Raw genomic sequence first — 16647 nt, 5'->3', positions numbered from 1 at the left:
TTTTTTTTCTGAAGAAATAGTCTGAGACTACGGAAAGAGATGCATTTATTAGGATATGTTTATCTTTATGGATTTTTTTTTTTTAAGATTTTATTTATTTGTCAGAGAGAAAGAGAGCGCGCATGGGGGGTGGGAGGGGCAGGCAGAGGGAGAAGCAGGTTCCCCACTGAGCAAGCAGCCTGATGTGGGGCTTGATTCCAGGACCCTGGATCATGACCTGAGCCGAAGGCAGACGCTTAACCAACTGAGCCACTCCGGAGTCCTTTTCTCTGTGTTACCTAAAACGCAGCAAACACCTGAAAGAATCTGGCTGTTCAGCAGGTCAAATAAATTAAGATCTATAAGAAAATGACATATTCTGCAGTAATTTTAAATGGTGCTATGGAAGACTAACAATTTTGGGAAATGTTCACTGTCGAGTGAGTAAAACTAAGTAGCAAAACAGTTAATATAATCTTAACCTGGTTTTTAAAAAGATAGCTCGAAGTAGAAAGCTGTCAAACTATTCAAGAGTAGTTATCTCACTTCCTCCCTCCCCTCCCTCTCTTCTTTTTGTACTTTCCAGTCTCTTTTCAATACATTTTTTTAAAAAGATTTTCTTTAATTGAGATAGAGCGAGAGAGTACAAGCAGGGGAAGCTGCAGGCAGAGAGAGAGGGAGAAGCCCACTCCCCACTGAGCAGGGAGCCCAACTGGGAGCCTGATGTGGGGCTTGATCCCAGGAGCCTGGGATCAGGACCTGAGCTGAAAGGCAGACGCTTAACTGACTGAGCCAGCCAGGTGCCCCTTCAATAAACTTAATAACCATGTGTTACATTTGTGATCAGAAAGGAGAAACCTTTCTTTTTAAGATGAGACCGTAAGAATTAACTGCTCGGGAACCACCGAAAGCGGTGGGCAGAGCTTGCAGTCAAAACTGGAAGCAGAGAAGGGAGAACTAGTCTATGAGTAACTAAATTGGAAAATAACTATATTCTGGAATTGAAAGGTCTTTTTTTTTTCTTTTTTGGGCCACTTATCTAAAGAGGATATTGGGGGGCGCCTGGGTGGCTCAGTTGGTTGAGTGTCTGGCTGTTGATTTCCATTCAGGTCATGATCTCAGGGTTCTAGGATCCGCCTGGGTCTGGCTCCCTGCTCGGCGGGGAGTCTGCTTCTCCTTCTCCTTCAGCTGCTGCCCCTGCTTTGTTGCGCGCTCTCTCTCTCTCTATAAAATAAATAAATAAATCTTAAAAAATAAATAAATAAAGAGGATGTTGAGACTGATTTTACAAGAAAAGTCAGCAATTAGGCTTCTTCGAAATTGGGTGGGTGGTTTTCACATCTGGTGGTCAGACCAGGCGAGCTCTGACTCCCTTCTGCCACTGAGAGCCTCTGGAGAGGAGCCGCGTGGCAAAGTCCGCCTTTGGCACCGCCCTCCTGTCCCATGGCAAGCCGGCCACTCCTGCCCTGCACTGGGCTGTGTCCCAGAAGGCCTTGCTCCCCATGCTTTCAATTCATCTGTCTGAGGTGTTTACTTTGACTTATAAATTAGAGGTGGAGGGGTCCTTAGAAGCCTCCTAGTATGATAAAGAGGAGGCTGAGGGATGCTTCCATCCCCATTTGTATCTCAGCTTGTCAGCAGTGGAGCAGAGGGGTCTGGATGGTAGCCAAAGACTAGAATGATAATGGAGGCCCTTCAGCTACCGAAAGGGGTTCTGGACCCAGAGAAATAATTACAAATGATAATTTCAGGCATTGTGACCAACTACTGTCTAGGCTTACGATCCTTGTGTGCGTTTTAATTTTTTAGATTTTTTTTTTCTGCCATTGAAACAATTGGGGGAATTTTTTTTTTTAAGATTTTTAAAATTATTTATTTGACAGAGACACAGCGAGAGAGGGAACACAAGGAGGGGGAGTGGGAGAGGGAGAAGCAGGCTTCCTGCTGAGCAGGGAGCCTGATGCAGGGTCAGTCCCAGGACCCTGGGATCATGACCCGACCGGAAGGCAGACAACGGCTGAGCCACCCAGGTGCCCCGAGTTGGGGGAATTTTTTAAGGACGGGAGTTAGGAAGAATGTCAGACTGGACTGGAAGTGTGATGGGACGATACATCACTGAGACTAGTGTGATGTTATGGGAAGTACAGCGTCAGTGTCACTGTTCTGAGCAAATAACGCTGTGGGGAGCGGAACTGGCATAAAGAGTCCCTCATAAAGAGTCGGGTCATCACCTGTATCTATGCTTACTTCATGAAATAAGCACGTGATGGGGGCAAGGGGTGGAGAAGGGCCATTATGCCACATGGTGATTAAAAAGATGGAAACAGCTGATTGGAAGGGCTGAGTTGCTCGCTTAGGCAGCACATGTGGTAGGAGTTCATCCCTCCTTTCTTCCCTTTTCCTCTCCCAGTTTCTTCCATCTACAACTCCAACCAAATTTATTCTTTTCTTTTGGTCCCAGAAAGGCCATCTTGCCAATCTCAGTGCTATGAAGATAGGATTGAGAACGGATAATTCGGTCTTCAGTGGCTTGAGGATTAAAGTCCAAAGTCTTTTTCACGGAACGCCCTTTATAGGTAAGTCCTGGCTACCTTTCTAGTTTTATCACCAGCCACTTTCCTTTACATAACACTGGTTTCCCACTGAAGTGTTCCACTACACTTCGATCATATCTGGAATAACAGATTGTTAGCTGTTCACTGAGCTCCTTTTCTCTTCCTTCTGGACACACAGCCTTCTTTTGCAGTGGGCTGTGGCCATATGACTGAGTTCTGCTCAGTGGAATATAGAAATGATTGTGCACCACTCTCAGACCAGGGCTGTGGAAACCTTGTACACACAACCCTTCATATTTCCTTCTGTGTGACCTTGGAAGCCTTCAGTTGAAGACGGCTGAGTCCCAAGATGGGAGAAGCCCAGCTCCTTTATCCCCACTTGGAAGAGAGACTCCCACCAAACTGAGCCTTGGATTTGGCTTTAAGCGAGTAAGAAATAAACATCTATTGCAGTGAGTCACTAAGACTTAGAGATTTATTACTATAGCAGCTAGCCTTAAATAATCTACCTGGTGAACTATTCAAGCTTCAAGGCTCTCTTCCCCTGCCCTCTCCTTTAGAAAGCCTTTTCTGATTCCCCTAGGCAGGAGTCATTCCATGTGCGTGCACAGCCCTTCAAAGATGCAGCTCTTACCTCTCCTCCCACCCCCAATACTTACCTATGCATCTCTCTTCACATTTGACCATCAACTCCATGGAAGCGGAGATACGGATCTTCGCAGTTCTAGGTTATAGCAGTATGATAGTAGGTGTGCAGTGGATAAAAATTCTAGATTTTAGCAGAGTGAAAGGCAGTAGGTGTGCAGTATATAAAAACACAAGTATGTGTTGAGTTCCTTCTATGTGCTAGACACAGTTCTAGCACTGGGAATACAGCAGTGGGGAGAACAGATAAAAATCCCCGTCCCTCTACATTTTAAAAGCTGACTTTTGCCGTGTTTGAGACATTGGCCTCCCTGTATTTTAAGGAGTGATTTAAACTGGGACTTCATTACCAATTTGACATCACAGCAATGAGTGTGTAAGAGATTGTTGCCACCTTCCGATAGTGTTACTTCCTCAATCTTTTAAACAATTCTGCAAGCTAAAATGTAAAAAAAAAACCAAAAAACAAGAAACAAACTCTGTAGTCATAGAGTTTGCATCGCATCGCAGTGGGGGGACTAGATGTAAGTAAATGCATGTAGAGTGGCATACTGGGGCTGCGTGCCAGAGATGGAAATAAACCTGGGAGGGAGGATGGCAAGCAGAGGGTGGGAGTGTAATTTTATTTATTTTTTATTATTCTTTTATTTCATTTTATTTTATTATTATTATTATTTATTTATTTATTTGATAGGCAGCGAGAGAGGGAACACAAGCAGGGGGAGTGGGAGAGGAAGAAGCAGGCTTCCCGCTGAGCAGGGAGCCGGAAGCGGGGCTCCATCCCAGAATGCTGGGATCATGACCTGAGCCTAAGGCAGACGCTTAACGACTGAGCCACCCAGGCACCCCTATTATTTTATTTTAAAGTAATCTCTACACCCAACATGGGGCTCAAACCTAGAACCCTGAGATCAAGAGTTGCACGCTCCACTGACTGCGCCAGCCAGGCGCTCCAGGAGTTTAATTTGCAATAGGTAGTTCTTAGAAGGCCCGGCTGAGAAAACAGTGTTGTAGCAAATACCTGAAAGAAGTCAAGACCAAAGCTGTGCAGGTGTTTGCGGGAAAAGTATTCCAGGCATGGCTGAAGCAGAATGAGTGAGAGGAATAAGAGAGATGCTGTAAAAGGGAGTGTGGAGGGGGGAGGGGAGAGGAAGGCAGGATGCATACACTCTTGACAGACTCTGGTTTGTACTCAGAGGGAAGTGGGGAACTACTTCAGTTTTTGAAATAAGGAAGTGATCGGATCTGATGCACATTTTAACAGGTTCACTCTGACCGCTGTATTGGGAGGAGACTGTGTAGAGGGTCAGAGGGAGGGAAACAAGTCACAAGGCTATTGCAAGAATCCAGGTGAAAAACAATGGTAACTGGAACCAGCATGCTCTTTTGGATGTATTTTCAAGGTATGATTTGTTGACAGATTAGATGTGGAATATGAGAAAGAAGTCAAGGATGACTCCAGCATTTCTGAGCGGAGCAACTGAAAGGACGGAGGTGCAATTTAAGGAGATGAGAAAACTCTAACAGGGGTGAGGTCAATCTGGAATTGAGATTTGGACTTTTGCCTGATATGCCTATAGTCAGGTTTAAGTGGAGATGTTGAGGAGCTGAAGGTGTGTGTTACGTGTCTGGAATGGAGAAATCTGGGCTAGGATTACAGATTGGGGAGTTGTCTGCATATAGATGGTATTTAAAACCACAGGACTGGTTTAGATCACCAAAGGAAATGAGTGTATATTGAAAAGAAAAGAAGTCCAAAGACAAAATCAGGGGCACTCCAGAGTAGAGAATTCAGGAAGGCTAGTGAGAATCAGAAAAGAACGAACTCCTTATGAGTTGCCAGTGAGTAGGAAGACGATCAGGACAGTAGTGGTCCTGGAGCCCAAGTGCATATAGCATTCCAGCAGAGAGAACACAATTGTGTCAAATTTCACAGTTAGGTTAAGTAACTTGAAGCCAGAATTGAGCAAAGGATTTACCAAATGAAGGCCATTGCTTACCTCGTTCAAAGTGTTTGCTCAATGAATGAGTGAAGGGATGTAACTTTTTCACCATTTATATTTGGCCAGGACCCAAGTGCAGGGACTAGATCTTTGTTTCTCCATGAAGAATTTGATGAGTTTGATAAATGGTTGTAGAATTGATTGAATGAAATGGCTTCTCCCTCAGTGTCTGGCCTATCCCTTTCCTACTAGAGGGTGGGAAACTGCATAAACTTCCCAATCCCTGGAAGCCAGGCTCTCTGGAATCGGCTGTGTTTATTTCTCCGTACTGTTCCACAGCATCATACAGTACCCTAAGCCCTTCACGCAAAGAAGTCATCAACATCAAAAAAACAAATCCCTGGAGGGGCGCCTGGGTGGCTCAGTTGGTTAAGCATCTGCCTTTGGCTCAAGTCATGATCCCAGGGTCTTGAGATCAAGCCCCACATTGGGCTCTTTGCTCAGCAGAGAGCCTGCTTCTCCCTCTCCCTCTGCCTGCTGCTTCCCCTGCTTGTGCTCTCTCTTTCTGTCAAATAAATAAATAAAATCTTTTAAAAAAATCACTGGAAGACATGGGCAAGCAGACTTAAATAATATAATTCATTTAATCAGGCAGTTGGGAGAAAACACACTCATGAGATAACTAACTCATAGCAGTGCTCAGTAAAATATTTTCTTTGAAATGTTGATGATTCAAGGCATATTTACATAAAATACCAGTGAAAATTTAAGTTGGAGCAGCTGGAGTTTTATGCATTGTTCTCTGCAAAGAGGAAGACTCTCCCTGGCCCATTCTTGAGTAATCTCTTGAGTATCTACCCTATACCAGCAACTGCGCTAAGAAGCATTTATGGGCATTTAGCAAACTAAATCTTCACAACCATCCTACAAGAAAGGTACTATGGACATCCCCAGAATATAGATAACAAAATGGAGCCCGGGGAAAGATTGAAGGGACATCATAGGGATTGAGTGTCTTCCCTAGTGAGAGACCCTTAGGAGAGGACTGATCCTCATGATGAGAACTGTCCCCCGGATGGGATGAGGACGACCCCTGTGCTGCTGCTAGAAGGCAGCTTGGCCTGGGAGGGAGGGAGGCATCAGCTGAGGTAAGTGGCCCTGGAGGCAGCACCCTGAGAGCTAGGTTGCAGGTTGGGGTGTAAAGAAGACTGCAGAGAGAAGGGAAGGAAACAAAAAGCCCATCTGTTAAGCTTTCACCAGGCATCAAACTTGGTCACTGTATTATCCTCAGACACCTTTAAACTAAAAAAAATATTGACTCCATTTTATAGGTAAAGAACCTAAAGCTTAGAGAGGGTAAGTAATTTCTCTAAGGTCACACAAATGTTAGCAAGGGGAAAAACCAGAATTTGCCCACAGTTACATGATTTCAAGGCTCAGCTCTTATCACATGCCCCACAGAACTGGAAACATAACAACGAGAGATTCCTAGATGTGTGCTACGGAAAGGCAGACAGTCAAAAGAATTCTGGGGGCGCTTGGGTGGCTCAGACAGTTAAGTGTCTGACTCCTGGTTTTGGCTCAGGTCATGATCTCAGGGTCCTGAGATGGAGTCCTGTGTGGGGTTCTGTGCTCATCATGGAGTCTGCTTGTCCTTATCTCTCTCCTCCTTCCCACCCCCTGTCTCTTCTGTCTGTCTGTCTCTCTCCCTCATAAATAGAATCTTTAAAAAAAAAAAAAAAAAGAATTCTGGACAGCGTTCCCCGGCCATTCTTGGTTGTATGTGTGTTGAGAGGCAGTCCATGCCTATTATTCAGGGAGCAGTTATTCCATTCTCATGGCATGTTCAGGGCCATTTGCTTCTCTTCATTTTCAACCATTTATTTCCCTACTCCTGCGAGCCCCTCTGTCAGGACGGAGGGAAGAGGCAGAATGCAATAACCATCCACTTAGTTAACCTGGGAGATGTCTTATTGGGGATATGGTTGGAACAGCTGGCTAACGTATTTTATACAGTTTTGTCTGCCCGAATCATCTGGAGCCTACATTAGTTCTGTTCAGTGGCCCCACGGTGGGGTAAGAAGTCACACAGGGGGGCGCCTGGGTGGCTCAGTTGTTGAGCATCTGCCTTTGGCTCAGGGCGTGATCACTGCGTTCTGGGGTCGAGCCCCACATCAGGCTCCTGCACTAGGAGCCTGCTTCTTCCTCTCCCACTCCCCTTGCTTGTGTTCCCTCTCTTGCTGGCTGTCTCTCTCTGTCGAATAAATAAATCTTAAAAAAAAAAAAAGTCACACAGGGCCCTTATCAGATGTAAGCTCCATCTCAGAAACTCACAGGTGTGGCCATTTGGTTTATGGTTGTTCAAAAATTCACGATAGTCACCAGCAACTGATTTCCCAAACTTCAGTCCTCTAAGGAGAATGGTGGACTCTCAGGGCTCAAGCCTCTCAAGAGGCTGCCTAGACTCACCCAATCTGGGCCCTCACCTGGGGAGGGAACTCCCCTTTCCAACATGCCACACGGATGGCCTGGTCTTTTGCTGCAAGTCCTGCAGTGATATGGCTCTCAGTCTCAGCAGGCAGCTCTCAGGACTGCGACCAGTGGGACTTGCTAGAAATCTCTTTCTGTACTGAGCCACAATCAGCCTCCCACTGTGGCTTCCATGTATTTCTGCTCTCAGGAGCTACTTGAAACCTGCCTAATCCTCTTCTATGAGCTAATCCTTCAAACATCTGAGGACAATTCTAATGTTTCTCTTTTCTGCCCTTCCATCACCCAGTAGTTTAGCAGGTAACTTTAAAATTTATTTCACTTTTCAAAGGAAGTAAAAAGGATTACCAGCATGATGCTGGCTCTTGTGCATCCATCCCCAAATTCTCACTCCTTTTCTCCCCACCCCCTTTATCTTCTTTTATATTTCTTTGGACTACCAGCTCCGAATGGGGGGAGACCCTGGCCGAAGCATTTATCCTGCAGTGATTAATAGAAAGTGGCAGTCATAGACTAGACATTAAATGTGGTGTGCGTTTATAAACTGTGCCTATAAACTGCATAACTGTGGGCAATTTATCCATCCTTTCTAAACTCCCTTTACTCATCTGTAAAATGGGAATAATAAACATACTTAATGCGCGCCTTGCGGTCGGTATTAAACTCCTGTTCCAAATCATTAGCTCTTGGCGCTTAAGGTAGCTGTCCCAACTATCACCTCACCCGCGCCACCTCACAGACGAGGAAATGAGCCTAGAAGGGGGGGAAGAGGTTTGTTCGAGGTCACAGCTAGTTAACAGCAGAGCGGAAACATAATTCCAGAACCTTGACCCCTCTCTGAGACTCCTTCCTGCTCCCCACCGCTTTCGTTGGTGTCCGCAGCCATCCACCTGGTCTCCGCAGATTAAAAACTCACCCCTTCAAAAAAAAAAAAAAAAAAGAAAGAAAAAAGAAAGAGAAAAAAACCCCACCAAAGCAGAAAAAAAAATCTAACAACTCACCCCTTATCCCCCCAGTGCCCGCTACACTGGGAAGCCTCTACCAATTAGCGACAAAAAAGTCCATGAGCTCGGGCCTTTTTTTTTTTTCCACTTATCAAAGGGGAGGGAAAGACCCGGAAGACCCTGGATCCCCAACACTAATTAAAGGGTACTGGTAGGTCTAGGCGTGGCCGGGTCGAAAAGAACTCGCGGTCCCCGCGTTCCTGTCATTTGCATTCCAATACAGCTACTTCAGCCGCCCAGCCCCGCCCGCGGGCGGCTCCCGCACCCTCCCGCCAGCGGCTGGAGCACCTGCAGCGCGTAGGTGGGGGCTCGCGCGCCAGGCCAGACTGCCGGGAGCCGGACCCGCGCGTCCCACGTTCGCAGAGGCGGGGCCGAGCCGCGCGTTCCAGCCGGGGGGCGTGGCCTCGCGCAGGTGCGTCGAGCGGCTCAGGTTTCACTGAAACTTACCCTCTCCCGGAAGGCGCGCGGACTGGCTTGGATTAGAGCAGGTGAGACCGCCGCGAGTAGGTCTCCGGATTTCGAATCAGTGGCGGCGAATGCCCTCCTGGGCATTCGGAGCTGCAGGAAGGATGCGAAGCATGAGCGTGGCGTGGCTGCTGGGGGGCGCCATCCTGCTGGCGGCCTCTGTCTCCTGTAATCGCACCGTCCAAGGTGAGAAACGGTCAAGGAGGGCTCTTGGAAGCTAAGGAGCGGCGTTCCAAGGCACACGGGCAGGTGGTGGAAGAGGGCAGGTGCGCGAAGGGTGTTCTGCTGTTGCTGCCACCACCCTCCGCATCCCCCGCTAGGCGACTTTGACGGGGATCCCTGCGCCGGGAGGGCCAACTAGCTGGGACAACCGAGAGAGGCTGAGGTCCGCGGAGGGAAGAGGAGGGAATGGAGTGCTCGCGTCTAAAGGGTACCTAGAGGGCTCAGCCTCCCTTCTCCCGGGTTGGCTTCTTTGTGAACTAAGGAATTTTCCGCACATACTGAGGGGCTGGCCCCGCAGGACCCCTTGGAGTTAGTTGGCTCAGAGCGGTGTGGAATGGGGGAGAGCCCGAGGCCAGGGAAACATCTACGTCTTTTTTCGCGACCCCCTTCAGCTTTTGGAAAAGCCTCTTCTGGGTCGGCTCACGTAGTTCCAAAACCTCTCGGGGCGCGAAGCTCCTCCGGCACTGCGGATGGCCCGGGCCTGGAAGGGCCGGACCCCGCAGGGTTTGGGGGGTAATGAGCGCTCAGCCTCAAGTTTTAGACCAGTTGCGCGTCACGCGGATTTTACAAATGGGATTTCTTGGACCGTGTCCTTTATCGGCGGGGTGACCTTACGGCCCTGGGTTTCCGGGCCTTTGGTGCCACACGTAACGTACTTTGGCTGGCACTGAGGTGTGTATGCCCCAGGCTGCCAGCTCCGGGAGTGGAACAGCACGGGAGCCGTCCGGGGGTGCTCAGGTGCTAACTTGTGCCGGGCTGCTGGGTTCCGCCGCTGTGCAGCCCCGGCTGTGCTCCAGCTTGTCCTCCTGGGGGCGTGGGGGCTCGTTGGCCGGATAGCACGCTTCTGCGTTGCTAACCGGTGTCAGGCTGTTCGGAGCAGCCAGGGTAGCCTTAAAAGGGAGGTTTTCATTTCCTTGCGAAATTTGCCGACCTGCTGTAAAAGGCAGTGTGTCGCTTTTATCTTTTTCGTAAAAACATTGTAAAAGAGCAAATCACTGTGGATTTGAATTAGACTGAAGAATGTGATCCTTTTTCCTCTGGAGTTACAGAAAAGGATGTTGTAGTATATACTTGAAAACTGCACCACTGTATACATTTTATTGGTCAGCATTAAAATAAAGACCTTTATTTATGACCAGAAACATTGAAATTGTGGTGAACACTTTCCGTTTTGCCTCTGTCATTTAAAGTTGGAAACTTAAACTTTGGGGGTAAAACTAAGGATGTGCAAACGTTTAAAAAAATATGTAGGTGTAGATGACCCAATGCTTTGCTGATTTAGACAGCCCTTTTGGAAGATAGCCCTGAGCATTTGACTTGCTGTCGTTTACAAATTGAGGGGGCTGGGCTGTGGGGGGGGGCACTGGTTCCTGGAGAATATGGTGAACTTGTTTAACAACAACAACAAAAAAAAATCAAGTTACTTGTTAACCAGAACTATTTAATATTGCACCTTGGGGGTTTTACTCCACATACTTTTGTTCATTTTGCATGGTAACTTTCTTAAAGGGTTAGTTAAGTGACAGACATTAAGGTAGATGGAGCTTTCCTCCCAACCTGAAACCAAATCGAGTATGATTAAGAGGTAGAGCATCCCCAAAGTTTTTCTGCCCCTTAGCGTACCTCTTTGCTCATACTCTTTTAGCTTGACCCTTACAAGTGCTCCTCGGTTTGCTACAGGGCAGATACTGGGTTTGATTTCCTTCTCAGGTTTTTTTTTTTTTTTGGATCGCAGGCAAAAGACTGACTCCTGGAGGGCAACTCCACCAAGGATACACCCTTCTCATTTTACAGAGGGGGCCACTGAATTGGGGCTCGGAGCAAGGAAAACACTCCATCAGACCGTGTGCATTCCTGTCGCACAGTAATTGATAATTATTTGTGTAAATATGTTTAATTTGTCTCCCCACTGGATCATAAACTCTGGGAGGCCAGGGACCCTAGTGTCATCTTCATCACCATGGTCCAGCAGAGTCTTATCATCTATAGGAGCTCAGTAAATACCAAATGAGGAATGGAGTGAGTGGGCTTGCCCAGAGTGGCCGGGTAGGGTGATGGCAGTTGGGCGTTTATGTCAGCTTGTTTTAGGCACTTCTTTCTACCATGTCACAAACCTGGGAGGTCCCCTATGATGCATTCTGGTTTTCTTTTGGAGGCTTGATTGATTCCTTCTCCCTCTTTGTAATTGATTATGAATTATGCAGGTAGTATGTGATCTAACCAAGTTCTGGAGAGCAATAATAAGCACGGTTGTGAGGGAGAGGGAGAGAGAATCCCAAGCAGGCTCCACCCCAAGCACCCCACAAAAAAGAAGAGTTTAATTAAATCATTTCAGTAGTCAGGGGCACCTGGGGGGCTCATTTCTTTAAGTGCCCTACTCTTGATCTCAGCTCAGGTCTTGATCTCGGGGTAGTGAATTCAAGCCCTGCTTTGGGCTCCATGCTGGGCGTGGAGCCTACTTAAAAAAAAATCATTTTCAGGGCGCCTGGGTGGCTCAGTCAGTTAAGGTCTGCCTTTTGGCCCAGGTCGTGATCTCAGGGCCCTGGGATAGAGCCCTGCGTTGTTCCTGGTTCTCCCTTTCCCTCTGCTGCTCCCCCTACTTTTGCTCTTTCACGTGTTCTCTCTTTCTCTCTCTCTCTCTAACAAATAAATAATTAAAAATCTTTTTTAAAAAATCATTTTCAGTACCCAAAGTAAACCATTGCTGACATTTTTGTTTGTATCCTCTCCCATTCTTTCATAATCCATGTGTAAAATATGTACTCACAAACATAGAAAATCTTTTTGTGGGGCACCTTGGGTGGCTCAGTCTGTTAAGCCGTGGACTCTTGGTGTTGGCTCAGGTTGTGATCTCATGGATCTTGGGATCAAGCCCCACCTCTTGCTCCTTTGGCACCCTCTCCCGAACTCGTTGCACCCTCCCCGGAATAAATAAATCTTTATTTCTGGGCACCTGGGTGGCTTAGTCGGTTGAGCGTCTGCCTTCAGCTCAGGTCATGAGCCCAGGGTCCTGATATCCAGCCCTGCCTTGGGCTCCCTGTTCAGTGGGGAACCTACTTCTCCCTCTGCCTCTGCCCCTCCCCCTGCTTGTGTTCTCTGTCTCTCAAATTGATAAATAAAATCTTTTAAAAAATCTTTATTTCTTAAAAAAATATTTCATTTATTTATTTGATCGAGTGAGAGCACGAGTGGGGAGTAGGGGCAGAGGGAGAAGCAGACTCCCTGCTGAGCTGAGCAGGGAGCCCCGGGTGGAGCTCTGTCCCAGGACTCTGGGATCATGACCAGAGCTGAAGGCAGCCGCTGGCTTAATGGACTGAGCTACCCAGGCGCCCCTAAATAAAAAACATTTTAAAACTCTACAACATGGTCTAGGAGGATTTATCATAATTTTTAAATTCGTCTTCTGTTAATAAACACATGGAGTATTTCCAGTGTTTTGTAATAAGAGAGGATACTGTAATGAATATGAAGATGGGACTCTAAATTCGTGTTTGGTTTCTTGCTTGCTTGTGCGTAGTTACTAATTAACCTGGATAGATGATGTTTTGGTGAAGTCTGTGTTTGACTTTCTTATGGTTTTATTAGCTAGGCAAGTGTTGAGAAGAAAACAGCTCATCCTGAGAGAACACATGAAAATGTACTAATGTGTACCTAGGGAGGGGTTTCTGGTCATTGAAGCTTTTAGTTTTCAGCCTGTGTTCCCACAGGTTGAAACAAATAGATTTGGGGTGAGGGGATAGTAGAGAAAGAGTTAACGTAAGTACTTGCTCTGTACTTGGTTTGGTGGGGAGGGTGGGCTACAGAAGGGCGCTTAAAATAGCAAAGAACAAGTAGTAGTTTTAAGATTTATATACTTATTTTAGAGAATGGGGTGGGGGCAGAGGGAGAGAGAGAGAGAGAGAGAGAGAATCTTAAGCAGAATCCCTGCTGAGCTCAGAGCAGGATCTCACAACCCTGAGACCATGACTGGGGCCAAAGCCAAGAGTCAGATGCTCAACTGACTGACCCACCCAGGCACCCCACAAGTAGTAGTTTTCAAGTTAAAACTTTTCCATGCAGTTTCCCCAAAAGTAAATCAGAAACGTTTTAAAACAGTGAAAATCCCCCATTCTCTCTCCTTTCCAGCCTCAACAGACTTCTACAGACAAATGTATATATTTTGTAACAATAGAAGGATTTTATTGTATATACTCTGCAACGGTTTATTTTTTTAACCTTATCTGCTCATGGTCGCTGTAGGGAACTCTGTCCATACTTTTACACGGGGGAATATTATTCATTGTATAAATGTCATAAGTTATTGCGCGAATCTCCTTTTAATTTTATTTATTTACTTGTTTATTTATTTTAAGTAATCTCTGTGATTAACACTGGGCTCGGACTCCTGACTTGGAGATCAAGCGTCGCACGCTCTACCGACTGAGCCAGCCAGGCGCCCTGGACGAGTCTCCTTTTTAATGGTTGTTGAGACTAACATTTTTGTTTTGTTTTGATAAACGATATTGCAGTAACTATGCTTGGACATACAGTATTTCTGTGCACCTTACCTAGTATACGTGCAGGACAAATGCCTATAAGTAAATCGGTAGGTCCTGGGGCAAGTACACTTTAAATTTTGATGTTTTGCCACGTTGACCTCCAGAAAGATTGTACCAATTTACACTCCCTTGACAAAGAAATCCAAACAACATAGAGGCATGTGAAGTAAAAAAAAAGGAAGTTCTCCCCTCCCCACCCAACTTTACTTCACAGAGATGATCATTTGTGGTTTGGTGGATATCCTTCTAGATTTCAGATTTTGCATATAAATTATAATTTTGTTACACAGATGGAAGCATGTTGTTCTGTTGGTTGCTTTTTTCAGTTGACAGTAAATCGTAGTTATCTTTGCATTTCAGTATTATTGAATAGTAGGTATAGTGGCTACTGTTACTGTTAGGGACCAGCTGGGGATATGGTAAGGTAGGAACAGGGGCTGATGAACACTGCTTATTTCCTCTTGCAGTGGGGGTGGGGGACGCTGCCTTGAGTATCTGCAGGTATGTATTCTTGCATACTTGGGCAAGTGTTGTTGATTATAGCCCATAAATTAGGATGCTTTTATACCCAGTCCTTCCTATGTGTTCAAAATTCAGAAGTACATTTATAATTTTTTTCCCACTATGAAATAGAAATGATTTTACCTGGGGGGGCACCTGGGTGGCTCAGTCTGTTGAGCATCTGACTGTTGGTTTCAGCTCAGGTCATAATCTCAGGGTTGTAGAAGTGAGGCCCCCATCACACAGTGCAGAATCTGCTTGAGATCTTTCCCTTTCCATCTGCCTCCCGCTGCTCACTTGTACACACATGCCCTCTATCTCAAATAAGTAAATCAAATCTTTTTTTTTTTTTTTAAGATTTCATTTATTTATCTGACAAAGAGAACAAGCGGGGGGAATGGCAGAGGGACAAGGAGAAACAGCCTCTCTGCTAAGCCGGGAGCCCGATGTGGGGCTCGATCCCAGGACCCTGGGATCAGGACCTGAGCCAAAGGCAGATGCTTGACTGACTGAGCCACCCAGATGCCCCTAAATAAATAAAATCTTTAAAAAAAAAAAAAAGATTTTACCTGGTTTACAGGTGGGAGATACGGGTAAGTAGGTAGGTAGGTAGATAGTTGGGATCTGGGAGAGTATCAGTTCTAGACAAGTTCTGTGAGTCTTGGTGACTGGTATAGAATGTTGTATGGGGTAAACGTCTATGCACTATGCTGAAAGGGCTTTGAGGATCTTTGAGTAGCATCTGGATGTTTTTAGTGTTAAACAGCATGCTGTCCATGTGCTCTGTGACTGGTACAGTGCGCACAGTTAACATGAATGTTGTTTTTGATTGAGACAATTCAAGGTCGTATGTTAGAATATTCTTAGGGAATTTCTCTCAATCCCTCCCTCCATTCCTTTCCTTTCCTTTTTTTTTTTTTAAATAAGTATTTCTTGCTCTTTTTTCCCCTTTTTATTTTAGTATTCTTACTTAAAACAAATTTTGATCTGTTTACATGAACCTTCCTGACCTGATACGTGCTTGGTACTATAGAGATTTTTAAACATCTGAAAGTAGATAATAGTGAATCCTGTGTACCCCATATTCAAGGTCAGTAATTATGCCCTAGCTTCCTGCTTTCTTCCCTGTGATATTTTTTAACAGCTTTATTAAGATACAGTTTGACTACCATACCATTCACCCACCTTAAGTCTGCAATTCCATAACTTTAAGAATATTCACAGAGCTGTTTATTCATCACCACAATCAACTTCAGAATATTCTCATTACCCTGAAAGAATACCCCACATCACCCCACCCCGCCCCTTTAGTCATCACTCCCCAAATTGCCGCATTCCCCAGCTCCTGACAACCATTATTCTACTTTCTATCTATGGATTTGCCTTTTCAGGACAAATGTGTGACTGTCATCTTTTCCTTAGTACAGGCAGGGCCCATCCGTGTTGTGGCATGTATCAGTATTTCTTTTATTGCCAACTAATATTCCCTTGTATGCATGTACCACGTTTTATTTATCCATTCATCAGTTGATGAACTTTGGGGTTCTTTCCACTTCTTAAATTTTAAGTAATCTCTACACCGAGTGTGAGGTTCAAACTCAGGACCCCAAGCAAGAGTCGCATACTCTCCTGACGGAGCCAACAAGGTACCCCATGGGTTATTTCCACTTTTTTTTTTTTTTTAAGATTTTATTTATTTATTCGACAGAGATAGAGACAGCCAGCGAGAGAGGGAACACAAGCAGGGGGAGTGGGAGAGGAAGAAGCAGGCTCATAGTGGAAGAACCTGATGTGGGGCTCGATCCCATAACGCTGGGATCACGCCCTGAGCCGAAGGCAGACGCTTAACCACTGTGCCACCCAGGCGCCCCTATTTCCACTTTCTGATGCTTATGAATAGTGCTGTGAACATCCATGTACACGTGTTTGTGTGGACATGTGTTGTTTTGTTTTAAAGATTTTATTTATTTGAGAGAGAGAGGACACAAGCGGGGGGAGGGGCAGAGGAGAGGGAGTAGACCCCCCTGCTAAACAGGGAGCCCAATGTGGGGCTCTATCCCAGGACCCTGGGATCGTGACCCAAGCCAAAGGTAGACGCCCAACTAACTGAGGCACCCAGGCGCCCCTGGACATGTGTTTTTATTTGTCTTCAGTATGTACTGGGAGTAGGAATTGCTGGCTCATCTGGCAGCTCTATGTTTAGCCATTTGAGGAACTGCCAGATTATTTTCCGTAGTGACTGTACCATTTTACATTCCCGCCAGAAGTATCTGAAGGTACCAGTCCTTGTGTTATTTTGAAATAA

General features: G+C 45.9%; 1 protein-coding gene across 4 annotated transcripts in view; it reads left to right on the top strand.

Moving 5' to 3' along the window:
• LOC103663553 (proteinase-activated receptor 2) overlaps positions 1 to 16647 on the top strand; it is a 91738-nt gene that overhangs the window by 68260 nt on the left and 6831 nt on the right. For 2 of the 4 annotated variants that reach the window (XM_040622164.1, XM_008691269.1), the window contains exon 2: positions 2441 to 2555. In XM_040622164.1, coding sequence (XP_040478098.1) covers positions 2468 to 2555 — 88 coding nt within the window. In that variant the 5' untranslated portion in view covers positions 2441 to 2467. Of the gene's footprint in view, positions 1 to 2440; positions 2556 to 9072; positions 9268 to 16647 lie in introns of those variants that run through there. The other 2 variants (XM_040622162.1, XM_040622165.1) reach the window with 2 other exon arrangements.

Source organism: Ursus maritimus, unplaced genomic scaffold (genome assembly GCF_017311325.1).
Source record: "Ursus maritimus isolate PB19 unplaced genomic scaffold, ASM1731132v1 scaffold_5, whole genome shotgun sequence".
Taxonomy (NCBI): Eukaryota; Metazoa; Chordata; class Mammalia; order Carnivora; family Ursidae; genus Ursus; species Ursus maritimus.
The sequence above is the reverse complement of the archived record's forward strand: the minus strand, read 5'-3'. Positions and strand labels throughout refer to the sequence as shown.